Source organism: Lactuca virosa, chromosome 2 (assembly GCF_052849685.1).
Source record: "Lactuca virosa cultivar CGN04683 chromosome 2, Lactuca_virosa_CGN04683_v6, whole genome shotgun sequence".
Taxonomy (NCBI): Eukaryota; Viridiplantae; Streptophyta; class Magnoliopsida; order Asterales; family Asteraceae; genus Lactuca; species Lactuca virosa.
The window spans coordinates 257731681-257749907 of NC_136427.1; the positions used below are offsets into that span (position 1 = coordinate 257731681).

The window sequence follows — 18227 nt, forward strand, 5'->3', positions numbered from 1 at the left end:
TATTCTCGACCATGATCATGATCATTATGTCATTATGTGTATTTCCTTGGTTTTGTTAACAGAAACCAAAATATGTAAGGCTCCAAATACTTGGACTGCATTATAAGAAATTAATTTATCCATATAGATATAACATCCTCTGTGTACAAATAACTGAAAGATATATTTTATATGGACAAATTATTTTTTTAAATGAAAAAATCACTCATTCCTTCATAAAAATATTTCTCTCACGTTTTTCCAAAAACTAAAAGAAATTTTGGAAGAAAAAAACAATGAAGCCGTCACTTCTTCTCCCATTTGGGCACTCATCTTTTCTTTATTTATTTTTTTCCTCGTTTATCCATAGAAGTTCAAAAACAAAATATAACTCGTGTGAAGTTTCGGCCTTCGTTAATACCAAGGTAACGTGCTGACGTGCATATTTAACTAAAAAGTCTAAAACACACCACTAATAATTAAAACATAACAAACAACGTGGCTAATTCTTTTTTATTAAGTTTGATAATGGTTGATGGATATCTTACGATTCTAGTATTGCCTGCAGTTTTTCCTATAATATAATATCATTTTGTATTTGTTATAGACAACATTGTACTCTTCTAGCTCAAGTAAACCGTATTATGAATTGAATATGAATGATTTTATTCGGAGAAATATTGAATTTCACAAGTCAATTATATATAAAGTTTCAGATTGACCGTTATTCATTATACATATTGGGTTCCTAAACATGTACTCTTCTAGCTTAACTAAACCTTTTTACTTGTAGACTTAAGGTCCTTGAAGGCTTGAACCGATATATCCTACCATAAAAATGTACATTAAACTCAATGAATTGGTTAAAAACTCTAAATGTACTAAAATTAGTTTTCATTATCAATCTAAAAAAAAGTAGTTTTTCAATAATTTTAGTTTGTCTTATTTTATTTTAATGCTAAAAATTAAAGTAGTTTGTTAATAGTTTTAGTTTTTTAATGCAAATGGAAGGTATTGCATTTCCGACTAAGAGCATCCACACCAAGGTCTTTCAAAGTTATTTCCAATGCCACCTTGTTCATATTGTATGCCACATAGGTGAAGCTCTTTCAATATTTGAAAGGCTTGCAAATGTATTGTCATAATATTTTATTAATAATTTATTATTTCTTTTTGATTACCTATATATATATATATATATATATATATATATATATATATATATATAATTATGTTTATGTAATAAAAAAACTTTTATTATATTATATATTTTATTTCTTAAATTATAAATTAATATATAATATATTAAGAATTTTTTGATTAATTAAATAGTTGTAGATGTGGCAGTGGGGACCACTTTTGAAAGATGAGTGTTATTGCACTGATGTGAGTAGTCATTGCAAAGCTGATGTGACACAATTGAAAGATTAACGGCATTGCACTGATGTGGATGACCTAAGCAACTACCACGTGGTCAATATAAAATATTAAGATATATGAATCTATTCTCCAAAAAGAAATCACCAATGATGCGTTTAACCCTTATATTATTATACATATTCTTAAATTATTTCCAGATTTAATTATGATGAACCATCGTATTTTTAACCAATAAAACATATAAAATATTGTTAAATTTGTAATATCCTTTTTTTTTTTTGAGAAATTAAATATCCTCCTACCTTTTGTTCCTACATATCATCCTACCCAATTAAATGATGACATGTGTCATACTAGTATCCTAAAATATCATTAAATTTTATTAAATTAACATTAAATGGTACAAATGTCATCATTTAATTGGATATGATGATATGTAGGAACAAAAGGTAGGAAAATATTTAATTTCTCTTTGTCCTTATACCACAGACAAACCTTCAAAACTTCAAAAATAGTCCCTGTGGTTTCCGACAATCTGAAGTTTGGTCCCTAATTTACAAAAACCTCACGGATCGTCCCTGTGGTTTCAAAACTTTTAACATTTGGTCCTTCCGCCAAACTCCGTCAGCTTTCTACCGTTAAGTGAGGGGTATTTTCGTCATTTCAACACCCAGGGACCATTTATGAGGTTTTCTATTTTTTTTTTTTGAAAAAAAAAAGAAAAAAAATTAATTTTAAAGGGGTCCCACCCATCTCTCTCTCTCTCTCTCTCTCTCTCTCACTCACACACACACTTACGATTCCACACGGTAGCACCACCTTCCGCCATAAAACCACCACTGTCATCACCTCTTTCCCCACCGGAAACCACAAACCAGCCACCCATCTTCCATCCCGTTTGATCACTCAAACCCACCCTCAAATACAACCACTTACTGCCTTCCATTCACGTTTTTCTATTGCCCTTCCCATTTTCCTTACTACCGAGAAACACCACCACCCCCAAGGGTGGTGTTGCTGTTGTTGTAACCACTGAGAACCACCATGTGCTGCCGGATAGAAGAGAGACGAGGTAGTCGGAGCCGCCACTACCACCACCGTCACCCTCCTTCCATCGCCGACCCACTCCATTGCCGTCATCGTTGTTGAAAGCCCGACCACCACCATTTTGCTGCCACTATGAGTAAATCGGTCACCACCACTTTTGTTTTTTTAGTCGATTGTTTCCCTTGTTCGTAAGTCAGCCGAGATCGAAGGAACAAATGGGCTTCTCTGAAGCACTCTGTTCCTTACTCCATTCCTGTCTTCCCTTCTTCATTTGAACTGGGCTTTTCTTGATTCCACTTCCATCCACCGAAACACTCAATTCACCCAATACTTTTTGTTTTCAGATCTAGCCTTCTCCATTTTAACAATCTCACCAGTAGTCTTAGTTGGGTTGTTTTTCTTTGTGGGTTTTTCAATTTCTTGATTCTTGTCATCACCATTAAAGACTTTGAAGCTACCTTTCATTCTGCTATCCCAAACAGAACCCATCACCACCCCATTTTTTGATGAACTCGTTGACACCCTTTTTCTATCCGAATCCATACTTTCTCCCTCTATCAAACTGAAATATTATTTTGCTGTTGGAGGCTTTGAGATGAAGAAATGGTAGTTGATTTGGTGAATTTTGCTCTAATATGACGACGAAGCATTGGGATCTCTTTTTATGAGAGAGAGAGAGAGATGGGTGGGACCCCTTTAAATTTATTTTTTTTTCTTTTTTTTTTCAAAAAAAAAATAGAAAACCTCATAAATGGTCCCTGGGTGTTGAAATGACGAAAATACCCCTCACTTAACGGTAGATAGCTGACGAAGTTAGGCGGAAGGACCAAATGTTAAAAGTTTTGAAACCACAGGGACGATCCGTGAGGTTTTTGTAAATTAGGGACCAAACTTCAGATTTTCGGAAACCACAGGGACTATTTTTGAAGTTTTGTCTTTTTTTTATCTATCAATAATGACATGAAAAGATAAAGAGAAAATTCATTAAATAACCAAAATCTAAGGGGTGTTTTAAGTATTTAACCATAAAATTTGGACTTTTGGAAAATGACCACGAGATCCGCAAAGGGGGCTCTACGAATCGGTTTAACCCTTTGAGGATCTTAGCACAATACCAAGGAAATGAGGTGGCACCACTAAAGGACAAAAAATTTCGGGGCTTTTATGGATCCGTAGAGGTGCCTCTGTGGATCATTTTATGCTTCTGCGGAACGCTAGCCATTTCTCAGAGAGATTATGAGGTGACACCATTACCCATTCCTCAGAGAAATTATGTGATCCGCAGAGGTGTTCACAGGATCCGCAGAGGCACCTCTGCGGAACCATAAAAGCCCATAATTTTTTTGTCATTTTGTGGTGCCACCTCATTTCCACGGTACTGTGCTAAGATCCTCAAATGGTTAAACCGATCCGCAGAGCCCCCTCTGCGAATCTCGTAGTCATTTTTCAAAATTCCAAATTTTATGATTAAATGCTTAAAACACCCCTTAGGTTTTGGTTATTTCATAAATTTTCTCAAAGATAAATGTGTTAGAGATGAAAAATTAATTGTTTTGATTAATAGTGACTAGGGGTTAGAGCTTAGGCTCTTGATTCTAAAAGACCTCATATTTCCAAACTTAAACTAATATTAATATATCTCAAATCTCAATTCGCTGAGAGGCGGAGCCGGAATTTAGGAATAAGTGGGTTTATAACATAATAAGACAATAAAAAACATTGATGACTAGATAGTTTAAGATTAAATGTCGTGCTCCAAGAGCACAAATCAAATAATCTAATTTTACATTTTCTAATTGGGTAAATTACACCAATCGTCCATATGCCAAAACGCACGTTTGGTCTCTATTTTCAAAAATTAACTCAGACCGTCCTTGATATAGTTTTTTCTTGCACGCTTAATCCCTATCGACGTTAACCGTTAGTTGGCTCCGTTTAAGTGCCCAATGTGACTTGCACGCAGGGGTATTTTCATCATTTTAGTTCATATATCCTTATTAAATCTCTTGGATGCATAAACTCTCATCCCTCTTTTATCGTCTTCTTCCTTCAAACTCTCATCCCTTGCTAACGAGATCATCCTCTCCCCTCACCAACGAATAATGGTGATACGATGAAATTGTGGAGCAGAAGCTATAATTCGCATTTCTTAGAGCAAGAGAAACCCTGGGAAACTTTACTGTTCTTGTACAGTAAAGGTAAATTCAATAAATTTCTTCATTTTCTCCAATTTTGCCCTAATCGTGATAAGATTGAAATGCTTCAGGGACCAAGATGCAAGTTCATTGGATGGGTGGATGAGTCTGATCAGACAAGTAATTGTATGGAATTTAGATTGAAGGTTGAAGAATAAAATTGCAGACTGAAGTTTTACCTAACTATTAGTTGGTTTCTTTTTGTTTTAGTCCTTATATATAAGGTCAAGGTTTAATAATCAACTTGTTTCAGTCCTTGTATTGGGTAGTTATGAAAAAACATTCAAATATAATGATAATGTCCTGATTTTGTATGAAGAAATTCTGGTGTTCAAATGTAATGCAAATGTGTTAAGAATTACCATTTATAACAGATGTAATATACCATAAAAAGGGTTTAACATCCAAAATAACAACAAAGTTGTAAGGCCTACATGACCATTTACCATTAAGTACCCTAAACATCCATAAATAACAACACGGTTTTGAGCCATACATACAATTATTCTACACCTACTTAAATAACAACAAAGTTTTAAACCTTAGCATAATGTATCAAGACAACAAATGCCTAATAAAAAAAACGACATAAGTAGAAACTTTCAAATCATGGGGCATTTTCCCTGCTTCCCAGCTCCTTTTTTACTCTTCCTCTATTTCTACCTCCTCCACTACCACCTGCACCAATTTGAACTACACCTCCAATTCCTCTCATACCACCTGCACTATTTTGACCTACACCCCCAATTCCTCCACTACCACTTACACCAGTTTTATCTGCATCCCCAATTCCTCCACTGCCACTTGCACCAGTTTGTGATTGTGTAACATCCCAAAAATCATAAGGTAAAAATTTCATTTTTAAAATCAACCATAAACATCAATTAGCCTTTTTAATCATTCAAAAGTATGTTATAGTAAAATAGTTTTTAGAGTACAATTCCCAAAATCTCTAAATGCGGAAACCATAGGGTGGTGCGGTGCGATCAGGTCGGGCCCTTCCATTTCGAACTGGAAGTACCTGAAACATAAACTGAAAACTGTAAGCACAAAGCTTAGTGAGTTCCCCCAAAATACCACATACTAAACAACCATACAACCAAGCATATTTGGGTGTTTGCCTACCCCTTCAGTCTATCTCAACTCGATACTATCAAGCATATCTGGGTGCTTGCAATCCCATTCGGTCTATTTCAACTGAATATTGTCAAGCATATATGGGTGCTTGTGATCCCCTTCGGTTTATTTCAACCGGATCTCGAGTCTATTTTACCCCTACTACTACCACATGATATCATAACAAGAATCACAAAGTCATCAAGAAAATACAGACATAACTGACAATTATCACAAAAAAAAATCATCACACTACATCATAAACTAGTGGGCCGACATTGGTGCCTTCGACCCACGGATATAGTGAAGGAAACTCACCTCTAGCTGCTGAAACTTTCAAACAAATCTCGGTCTGTTGGTCTGGAAAATCTCCGCGCCAACATCATCAAATAATATTCAATTAATAATTGGATCTAGACCCATGATCAAGAATCTAGGCTACTTGTCTAATTTCTAGGGTAAAAGACCATTTTGCCCTTTTCCTTACTTGGCCAAAAACCAAGGCCCAACCCAGCTACTCAAAAGGTCCAACTTCCTTAAATGGCATCACAAGGCCCAACCTCCAAATTGGGCCCAAAAATCATTATGGACCTAATCCAAGAAAATCTTTAGTCTATCCATGGCCCAAAGTCAGAAGTCCAATGGCCCAACAAGGCCCAAAAATCCTAAAAGCCCAAAATATGGCCCAAACCCAAGGAAGTCAAACCGAAAGTCAAACTGCTGAGGCTCATACGCTTAACGTACCCTTTCCGGGGCCAGTACGTGCAGCATACCAGCTGGGTACGCCCAACGTACTCCCCAGTTCACCAATCCACTCCATTAAACACTTAATCAGCTAAGACCTCTTGCCAAACTCTCAGATCTGATTCTAAATGGTGACTTAGTACGTAAAGTTGGCAACTTTACACCCATGCATGACTTAATGGGACCCAACACTCAAAAAGAAGCTTAATAAGGCTCTTAACACTTGCATGGACCAATATATTTCATAAAGTTTGCATTTTTATGAACAAGGGACCTCAATGGAGCTAAGATCTAACATCTATGGCTTCTGGAGTATATCAAAAGCTCAACTTTAGCTCAAAAGACCCAAAAATGCATAAACAAAGCCCCAAACTAGATCTACCATAATGAACCATCAAGTAGGGAACTTTATACCTCAATTAGCTTGCAAAGATGACGAGGAATCTGGATCTACAAGCCCAAGCTACTCCCAAGTAACCGCCAAGAGTTCTCCTTTTTCTTTTTTTCACTAAAACACCATCAAATCCCCACTTTCAAGCTCAAAACTCACAAGGGGTACTTAGGGTTTCATTCTAAGAGTTTAGAGAAGTGGAGGATGGTCATAAGAAGATCCATGAGTGACTTAAGGTGATTAAATATGGCACAAACCCTAAATTTTAAGGGTATGCCCCTGCTGGCCGTACGCCTAGCATACGCTGAAGCCTCCGCGATCCGGATGTCGAGTCAGTACGCCCGACGTACTCCTACCGTACGCCCATCGTACTTGGCTAGGGTCAAGAACCGCCAATCTTCCGAAGGCCATAACTTCTTCATTCTAAGTCCGATTTCGTCGTTCTTTATATCCACGGGAGGGTAACGAGAAGCTCTACACTTCTATCAACTCTCCATTGCCTTAATATTTTCCGAACTTAAACCCAAACTTCATAAAGGCCCGAACTGATACTTACCGATATCCCCTTGGGTTCCAACACAAACCGAACACTCGGTCCCCACAAACTACATTATCCATCACCAATTGGGTCTAAACCTCTCTTTCCCAAGGCCCAAAGCCTTACGATACTTGATCCTCGGGCCACGGTCCAAAATTATGGAACGAACCGAAACAGGATGTTACAACTCACCCCTACTTAAATTATATTTTGTCCTCGAAATCACTCCTTACTACCTTTCAGGAATGCCATATAACCTAGACGATAATCCCACAACCATGATACGAGCTGAGAAGTTGACCCGTACCCACACCACCCTTCCATGGCCATAATCAAACCCAGCTTTAGCAGGGTTCTCATGCCCTGACGACGTACGGATACTTGTCCTTTTGGCGTTAACCATTGAAGAATAACCATCACTATCCTGTCCAAAGCCCGAAATCTGAAATCCTAAAACCCTGTCTGACTCCCTGACAGACAACCCACTCTAAAACACTATCAATACAACTCCACTTCGTATTCCAAACTAACCATAACACTCCCAACCCTTGGTTAACTTGTTGTTCCATTGGGAATAGAAGCACTGACCATCAATTGCTGCAGAAAACTTTCCACTTGGTAGAAGGCTTAGATAATCATTCGAGTGAAAGACTCATCCCTACAACGGTTAGACTCAAACGAGAGTTGCGCAGTAGGGTCAAATTAGTTACTCTGAGATAGTTTAACCCATGCAACAAGTGACTTAACATGTCCACTTAATAACAAGGCGACCCCTAACACGAGTCCCAAACACTAGTACCACCTCAGGCTCATCTTGCTGACCCATAGCTACATTTCCGATGCAGCCGAGACCTCACCGGTCTCATACTTACCAACCAATTAACTGATATACCGGATTTCCAACTGGTTGCTGAGGCGGATAGCCTCACACAGACGCACCACGCGACTCTTGAATGAGGGTTTATCTTGGCAAGAGCTACCCTAGCTTGCTTTCCATACTGGCTCCAACAGCCCTGCAGATCTAATTAATGGTTAACATGACCAACCATTACATCAATGCAATAATATTCACCTTGCTATAAATGAATGCTACAAGCCCAGTTGTAGTCTTATGTGACCATCGGCCTCACACGGCTCACAACTTCCTTAGTTCCCTGAATACTGTGGCCTTTCCACAGTCTCACAACCTGTCCTACTATGAACCAATCCCTACCTAGAGGAAACTACAAGCCCAAACCATAGGTTTACCCCGCTCTCACATATGCTCAAGAACCAGGTACACGCTACCGGTCACCCCACAATCTTACAACACTACCTGCCAACCTATCGAATGCCACGACAACTCCCGCCGTCTTGCAACACCTCTATCACTATCTGCCAATCCAGTGACAGCTACCCCCCCCCCCCCCCCCCCGCGCAGTCTTACGTCACTCCCCAATCAGATGTCCGTATTATGCTTCGAACCCCAAAACCTTCATCAGAAAAGAACAGGCATAGAGGCTTTAACGCAACCCTCAACCTGGATCCATCCACCTGCCCACCATGCGTCACTACTGAAGCGCAATGAAACCTAAATCTCCATTCTTGTGGAACCTTAAAAAAGGAGATTCTCCCCCACTTGGATTCGACTCGCTCCCCCATTCCACAAGGAATTTGATGGATTCCCAATCCATCCCACTACCTGACAATTAGAACTGTCAACCACCTGAGCTTGCACGAGCTAGCATTCTATTACTATCCAAACTTAACGATCGCACACACTCCAAATCCTTAAGCCACTTCGGCTCGTGGCATAGAACTATAACCCTTGACCGAAATGGACAGATCATCAGTTCAACACTCACCTGCCGAAGGATCAATGTACTCAAAGTTCGCCAATAGTTACCATTCGATTTCTGCTGACAGTCCCAATGGCTGAAATAACCCATACGAACAACACTTTTCCTTTACTTAAGAGTGATACGTTACCGTTGCTCCATCCCCACCGATGGTAACAACCGACAACCTGAGCTTTACAACGGCCCGCCCTCCTTGGCCAGCTAATCATGGCACTTACACATACCAAGACCGGGTGATCACTCCAATACTTCAACGAATCACAAGATTCTTAGGCACCTTCCGCTGAATCCACTACTAGTCCTTGGAGACTGATCAGATGTCGGAGAACAACATCACAAATATCGAAACGGTTACCCAACCGCTTCTACGACCCACTTGCACTTAGAGCAATTTTTGGCGAACTTACAACTGGCCATAATACAGACGCATGAACTTAGCAACTACCGATCTTACATCCACGATTAAACCCCTACATACTCACCTCACGAATTTCTTGAATCCCTGTTGAAACTACCGAAGACCGAACAAACTATTGATCTTTTATCACTTAAGATTGTTCTAACGATGGCCGATGCCTTCCCCATCGAAATCCCAATCTGGCTCACCCAAACATCCCCTAAACACGACTCTCGGCATGCAAAATGGCATATGAAGATTCTCAGGGTAACATGTCTAGAACATCATGAAAAAACTATAATTCCACCTAGAGACTTAGATACACCCCACATATCATCTCACACATATAATGATAAACATAAATAATAAGAGGATGAAGGGAAAGAATACAATACATACCTGCAACTTTGACTGATGGAACTCGGATCCCATCGACCATGTGACTGCAACGCTTGACTCCTCACCATAGGAACCTCCATTATGCCCTCGCGACCATCAGTAATCCTTAAAGTAGCTGGAGCGGGCGCCCTCACCGCTCCCCTCATCAACTCCGGATAGTCGGCCTTCTTGTGGCCCACTTGGTTGTAGCGAAACATATCGAAACCGCTTCTCGAGGGCAATCCCTACCGACATGACACATCTGTCCGCAAATAAAACATCCCATCCCTGTCTCCCGACAACCTCCAACATGGGTCCTCCCACACTTGACACAACCAGTACGGACCCTGCTGGCCTCCCAACTGTGAATCCTGAGTCCTGGGCCTCTTTGCCTAGCCTATTACTGTCCGAACCTGTCCCGTCCTTCTCTTCCCGAGGTACTCCAAATCAACCTCCCTCTCGCGGGCTCCAATAATCACATCATTCAGAGTCTTGCACTCTGACATGCTCACAAACTCCATTAGGGACCCTGGTGTTAGGTGCATTTCATGTACCCATTTTGTAGCTTTATTTCATAAAAGTACATTGCATATAGGCTTAAACTCATGCATTTTGCATGTTTTTCGGGATTTTTCATGAGGCAATTTCATTCAAATACTTTTGTGATATTTCATGGACTTTTGGAGGTAGGATATTGTTGGAGGAGGTAAATAAAAGTTGCGGACAAAATTTCAGGACTTGCGGAGCACCGAGGAGCAAGATATCAAAGAAATGAAAATTTTGGCTTTACAGAGATTTACACGGCCGTGTAAATGCAAGCCTTGCGTTTACGCGGGCCGTGTAAACGTAGATTTCTGCACAGTATATTTTTGCGTTTACGCGGGCCGTGTAAATGACAATGTTAATTTACGCGGGCCGTGTAAACGTAAATGCGGGTTTTAAAGCAGTTTTTCACCATTTTTAAAGGGGGGAACCGATTTTTTACTTTGGGGGGTCGACTTTTGGAGTAGAGAATGCGATTTTCTTGAGGATTTTGAAGTTGATTAACACTTGGGAACATTTTATTTCATTTTTTAAGAACTTTAATTTCATTTTCTAGATTTGTGATCTTGTTCTAGTCATGAGTGGCTAGAACCCTAGATTCTCCAACTTTATGTCTTGACTTCTAGTTGTGATTTTGATGTTTTCTTTCAATTTTCTATCTAGTGAATTTGATTTTGTTTCAATCGAATGTTTGATTCTAATTGTGATTCTTATTGGCCATTTGAATTAGGGTTAGATCATTCAAGTTATCTAATTGCAAAATCCGTAATTGTTTTGTAAATTGGACTAGGTAACAAGCACTAAACTGATTTCTATTGAATGAATTTAGTGTAAATCTTATTCACACATTCTTATGCTCCCGAGCTTATGAGGAGTATTGAGTGTTGTTGGGAACATTCACATAAAGTTTAATGCAATCTTTCAACCTAATTCTAAGAGTTTGTTTAGATTAGATTGGTAAGGTTAGGATTAATCAAAGAGCTTGTTTTGGTTAATTATTGTGGTGAATGGGAAGTGTTAGAGCTTGTTAACACTTTCAAGTACCAACTTAGATAGAATTAAACAAATATCTTGTCATCCATGGAATCACATTGCTAATTTGTCTTGCATAGAGTTGGAGTACTTACAAATCTTGAACTTATTTCACTTAATTAATCATTTACTTATTGCTTTATTCTATAGTTTAAATCATTGCTTATAAATTCCCCCCATTCTGTGACCATTTTTGTACCTTACGCATAAAGGTATAAACACTTGTCCCGTGTCTCTGTGGATCGACCCTACTTACCTTGTACTACGTTTTTAGTGCATAGTAGTAGTGTTTAAGGAGTCATTTGTACCCTTTATTTGTTGGGTTTGACACGCCTAACACCTGGCTACATACGTCTAGCGTACACAAGCAATGACCAAAATTACGAAATTGCCCCGTAGGGACCAAATTTGCAAAACAAACACCAACCAAGGGTCAAATTGGAAAATACCTAGAAATCAAGATGTTACAAATAATAATAATAATAACAACATTAAATTCATTGGAAAAAAATACAAAAGGGCATAATAGTCATTTTATGTCTTGTAAGGGATGAAGCTTGCAAATTTAAACTAACGATGGATGAATCGTGCAACTTTTAACTAAACGAGGGACAGTCCAAGTTAATTTTTGAAAATAGGGACTGAACATGCTTTTTGGCACCTGTACGAGAGACAATTTGTGTAATTTACTCATGTTAATTTGTTGATGTCAATATCTTTGGTTTGTGCATGCATTTGTATGTCTGCATGTGTATGGAGCTGTTTTTATTTATTTATTATTATTTTTTTAAACTCTTCTGACCACTTTTGGTTGCGTCGTGCAAAACACACACATCAGTTTAGCTTTCGCAGTTGTGTGTTTTTTTTATAAGGCTTCTAACATAAAAGCTCTGTGTGTTTACTGTGTGATGCAACATTGGACCAACCACTTCAAAATAATTCTGAACCCTAAGAAAAAAAGAACGTGACATTTGTTTTCATACAACGTCGCTCCATCCTTCTTCCTTCTCCATATAATCTTCAACCTCCATGAAGTATTGACTCGTCGCAAACTTGGTCGTAGCCTAGTGTCGTCGCCTGAATATCATATATTTTTTTTGATTTTTGTCATGCTGAAACATCGTTTTTTGTTATCTATGTGTCAAGATTTTGGTTCTCTTCATATTCATTGGAATGTTAGAAATTGTTTTGTGATAGGGGATGCGTGGATGTTGCTAAAGGATATATGATTGAAGATTCATGGAGTTCTCCCCTTTGGTTAAAAACTTGTTGTTGTGCTCAAGATTTGCAATAATTAATAACTATTTACTTTTTCTTTATTATTAGCTGAATTATTCTTGGTTTGTATTTTTGTAGGTTGCCCAAAAGAACATAGCCATGGTTGTTTCTTTCAACTGTCTCATGACAAATGGCTAGTATAGTAAATCCTAATGTTAGATGAAGACAGTTGTGTCTGAAGTTGGCTTTCTTTTTGCTAGAACATTAGTTGCATAATGTGAGTAGTTTCTTAAGGTTGTGGGTTCCATTTCTCGGAGTCAAATGTTCAACCAGTTAATCATCCAACACATAGTACTACAACATACCGTAAATATACGACTCAATTACGAGATGAAATTGCTGAACAGTTGATGCAAAATATAGAATGTATCATTTTAAATGAAATTGATTGTAAGACTAATTTGGTTGTATGAATTTTATTTCAGTGTTATAAGACTAGGCATATTAAAATTTCGATGTTGAAAAACTAATTTAAGTTTGTAAAATTAGTTTATTTGAATTACAGTTTATTGCAACAACATGTAAATGTTAAAAAACAAACATACTTCTTATTACAGGATGCAACCGTTTGATCCACCTCTTCTGCTGTTGCAGAAGTGGTCCGCAAACTTCAGACGTTTTCGCTTTGAAAAAATAAACAACACCTGTATGTTTATGTGTATGTTTACATTTAGGCATGTTTGCATATGTATTTGTATACCCGTGTTGACTAATTAATCATGTTTGTTGCTTTTGAATTTATAGTTTGACCGACAAGTAGATGTTCTTTATAAAGTAATATTATTGTTGGTTGTTTACATGTCACAAAATTATAATATTCTTCAAATTTCTTTAACAAAACTTAATTTATCAAACATTCTTTTCTGTCACGTCACTAATAGTAAAAGTCATACATGAAATTAAACACAAAATTAAATCCTCCTATTCTCCTTTAATTTGCCACATGTAATTTTCTCATTATTTTCTCATTATTTGTTTTCCACATGTAATTTGCTTATTGGTTCCATTTTATTTAGTGAAAATCATTTATTTAATTAATTCAATTCATTCTTAAAATAATTTATAATAAATTCCATCAAATTTACGTCTCAACATATTTGTTTTCCTTTTTTATTTTCATTATTTACATAAAAGTAACTTTTTTCAATTTAAACATATTTTTACATAAATTTGTATTACTTTGTATTCATTTATATATTTATTCATCAAAGCTTTTTATATATATAAAATTATTATTTTTTAAATTGCCTAAGGTTTATAAGTTTATATATATTTTTTAATAAACTCGTGTAATACACGGGTGTCACACCTAGTACAAAATAAAACATATAACTTGTTATTAGATCTACATATTTCTTCTTTCTATGTATTTATATGTCGTATGTTTTAAAATATTCTTTCAAAATATCTATTTAACAAAATTAAACCTCTATCTATTTAACAAAATTATACCTCTATATTTATTGCAATAGATTAGTATATACTTATAACAAATCAATTAAAAGAATACAATGGTTATCTAATGCTACATTTATTGTCGTTCTGTATATAATAATGACATATACTTAATTAAGTTTGTTTAATAAACCGTGACTATGTTTGATACATATAAGACTCTCTACCTGTGTGTGTTTGACATAAATGTTATTTTTCTACCCATAGATGTAAATATAAACATCATATTGTATAAAATTTTATTCAACACACCTGTTTACACACAATATCGTATTTAAGCATCCACATGTGTATATTTTTTAACAAAACATAAACTTATAATGTCCATCTGTAAAGATATTACACATTATCAACGATGTTAACTTCAAGATATATTCACCAAGAGATATTGCAAGTTTCCCAGATTATCCATCCACTTTGGTTGCAAGAGACTTCTTTGCCAAGTTTAATGGCAACTTTTTTTTTTTTTAGTTTGAAATATTTTTTTTGAAATTTAGGATTAGAACAAAGATGATTTCATTTGTTGATAGGAGAATGATACTTATTTTTTTGGTTTGTTTTCGTGAATGTTTTTTTTTTTTTTTGGTTAGTATGTTTTTATTAGCATTTAGGTTTTAAGTTGTTAAAAAATCCAATTTACTTCCATATATAAAATCTACATATTTATACCAAAAAGAACCAATAAGCAAAATATAGGTTCCTAAAAAATAATTTCGTATCCATATTCATAGATGTCTATATTTAATTTAGTATACGTTTATGAAAATAGTATATGGTTTACAAATGATTATTTTAGGTAATACAGTACTTGTTTATTTAATGGATTTACGTTAGGAAACAAAAAGTGGTATGTTGAGTGCCACCGAAGTCTATTCTGAGCTTCTAGGAAGCATCCACGACTCCGTGTTGACAGATATAAGGAATTAAAGTCGTCATTTTGGACCAACTCAAGCCCGCTTTTACTTTCTCTGGATCAAATGCCTCAAATTGAGAAACCCTAATCAACACAATTCCTCAATTCACCCCACTTTTTTCTCTCTAAATTCATCTTCAAATCTTATTCGTATATGGCAGTGGTGCTTGATTCGGTAACACCGGCTCCAACAACGGCTTCCTCTCTCGCTCCTGGGTTTAGGTTTCATCCAACGGATGAAGAACTTGTACGGTATTATCTGAGGCGTAAGATTTGCGGCAAACCCTTCCGATTTGACGCTATTTCTGATGTTGATGTCTACAAAGTCGAACCTTGGGATCTTCCAGGTTAATTCACTTCTTTCTATGGTGAAGAATTGTGTTACTTAGGTCTTATTTATTTAAATTAAGTGTATGGTTGTCGTTTTAGTTGTGTGATTTCGTCTGGTTTTAATGAAACCAAGCTTTTAATTGTCGATTTGATGCGCCCTTGTTTAAATATTCCGCTCCGGATCAACAAGATATTCTTAGAACCACACTTTTGATGCATCTAGGAAGTGATCTGGACGATATTGGTTGGATTCATGTGAATCTAAGTGGCAATACTGTGAAATTCCAGTAATTATCTTAACATAGAGCTAGTATGTCATCTTATTCGAAAGGTTAACAAATTCAAAAGATTCTTTGAATTGATTCTTTTTGGTCAATTTGGGGGTGCAGGTCTGTCGAGGCTTAAGAGCAGAGATCTGGAATGGTACTTTTTCAGTGTCCTGGATAAGAAGTATGGGAATGGGTCACGTACAAATCGAGCAACTGATAAAGGGTACTGGAAGACAACTGGGAAAGACCGGTCTGTTTACCATAGGTCTCAACTGGTTGGCATGAAAAAAACTCTGGTGTATCATAGTGGTCGGGCTCCAAAGGGAGAGAGAACAAACTGGGTTATGCATGAATACAGACTCATTGATCAGGAGTTGGAAAAAGCTGGAATTGTCCAGGTGAGATCCATGTACTTTGTATAACATTAACATACAATAGGTGTATGAGAAAATTATATGGCTTCGGCGTAGTAATCATACATTATGCTAGTTTTGATGCATCTTCTTGGCTTTTCTGTATTTTGTGCTGGCAGGATTCATTTGTCCTTTGTAGAATCTTCCGGAAGAGTGGTTCTGGACCGAAAAATGGTGAACAATATGGGGCACCATTTGTTGAGGAGGAATGGGAGGATGATGAACTGGTAATGGTCCCCAAGCAGGAGTTTGCTGAAGATTTTCCTGTTGATGATGATGATGCCTACTTGGATGCAAATGACCTAGAACAGGTTTCACCTTTATGTAATTCTGATGTGCATCTATATATATATATATATATATATATATATATATATATATGATTCTGATGAATGCTCTTTCCTTTTATTTTCCCTTAGATTCTTGGCTCAGACACACCAGACAAAGTTGCTCCCCTTCCATTGGACTTGCATGATGGTGATAATCTCAGCAGTGCTGACGTGTCGACAGAAATGATTGAAGACCCTCAAAAGTTGTTGATGGATGAGGGTGAGGATCAACATCAAGCTGACAAAGAAGATGTGCCTAAGTTGTTTGATTTGCCTGTTCAGAATGGAATGGATCCAAAATCTGTGAAGCATGAATACATTGGTGAAACAAACAATGCCTCAGATTTTGATGTGGATTACTTGCTTGATGAGCCCTTTTTTGATGCTTCTACTGGTGACTTTCAGTTTGATGCAAGTTCATTCCTCGAAGCAGATGATCTTAAAAACGAAGTCAAAACAGAACCCGGCCTTGAAATGTTTGATGAATATACTTCATTTATTAATCCAACGAATAACTTGGAATACACTTTTGATTCAATAGACAACGAGGATATTCTCCCTGAATCATCCCTCATTCTTGAGGTAACATCAACACCACAGCATAACTGAAGTTACTTTTTCTTGTTTTTGATCAGCGTCCCTTATCTAATTTGATACTATATTTGAATAATCAGAATGCAAACGAAGATACCCACGAAGCAATTGAAGCTACCCAGCAATTCTTTGAAGGGCAGAACTGTAATATTGCTCCAACAAAGGTAGAGCAACCAGATTTGGCAACAGGCAACAATGGTGCCTCCTCTTCAGGCCAAGAACATCAAGATTCAGCACCTCACGAGGCAAATGAAGCAAGCCAACAACCGTTTGAAGGTAATCTTGGGGCCGGAATTGGTGCCAAATGGATGGAATTCGACTCCATTCTTCCTTTTTTTTTTTTTTTTTTTTAATTCTTTATTAAAAGACAAAAATACCCTTGTCATGTATATCTGACTGTGAGGTTTGTGCAGAGTTTGCATACCCGTTTCTCCAGAGGGCGAGTTACATGCTGGGGAACATATCTGCTCCACCAGCATTTGCATCGGAGTATCCTTCAAAGTATTTGGCAGCTGCTGCTTCACAAGCTTCAACATCAGTTCGGGTGACCACAGGAATGATCCGTATAAGAGATGTTTCTTTCACAGGGACCAAACTGGACTGGTCATTGGGGAAGAATGGTCATCTGGACATTGTTCTGTCATTGAGGTTGGATCAGGATCGAAGTGTTGTTGGAAAGGGGCATTCTAGGAGTTGGTTTTTTTGCCTGTTTCTGTGCATCATGGTTGTTTCGTTGAGCTCCCAGATCAGCAGTCTCATCTGTCCAAGGTCATACATGAGCTGAAAAAAGAAAATGGTCAATGGTCATCAGGAGAGGAGGATATATGCTTCTGCTTCATGGTTTATTTGCTTAGTTTAGCAGCATCTATTTAACAAATAATCATTATCAGTCATTTTGCTGACTGATCTCTGATTCTGGAATTGGGAAATGTTTATTTTTGTTAAAAGTTGTTGGTAACAACATTTGGGGAAGTTTTAAGTTTGACTGGAAGGAAATAGTACATCGCTATTTCATGTCATTGTTTTTGTTGATCTTTTAGTCCTACTTTTAACCAACTGTTCCACGCA

The 18227-nt window shown here is 37.2% G+C and overlaps 1 protein-coding gene across 1 annotated transcript; it reads left to right on the forward strand.

The window, feature by feature from the left end:
- The first annotated feature begins 15239 nt into the window (after positions 1-15239).
- On the forward strand, positions 15240-18227 carry NAC2 (NAC domain containing protein 2). The gene is made up of 6 exons (XM_079080217.1): positions 15240-15571; positions 15944-16221; positions 16356-16547; positions 16656-17147; positions 17240-17435; positions 17573-18227. The coding sequence occupies exons 1-6, from the start codon at positions 15379-15381 to the stop codon at positions 17941-17943; spliced, it is 1722 nt and encodes a 573-aa protein (XP_078936343.1). The 5' UTR covers positions 15240-15378; the 3' UTR covers positions 17944-18227.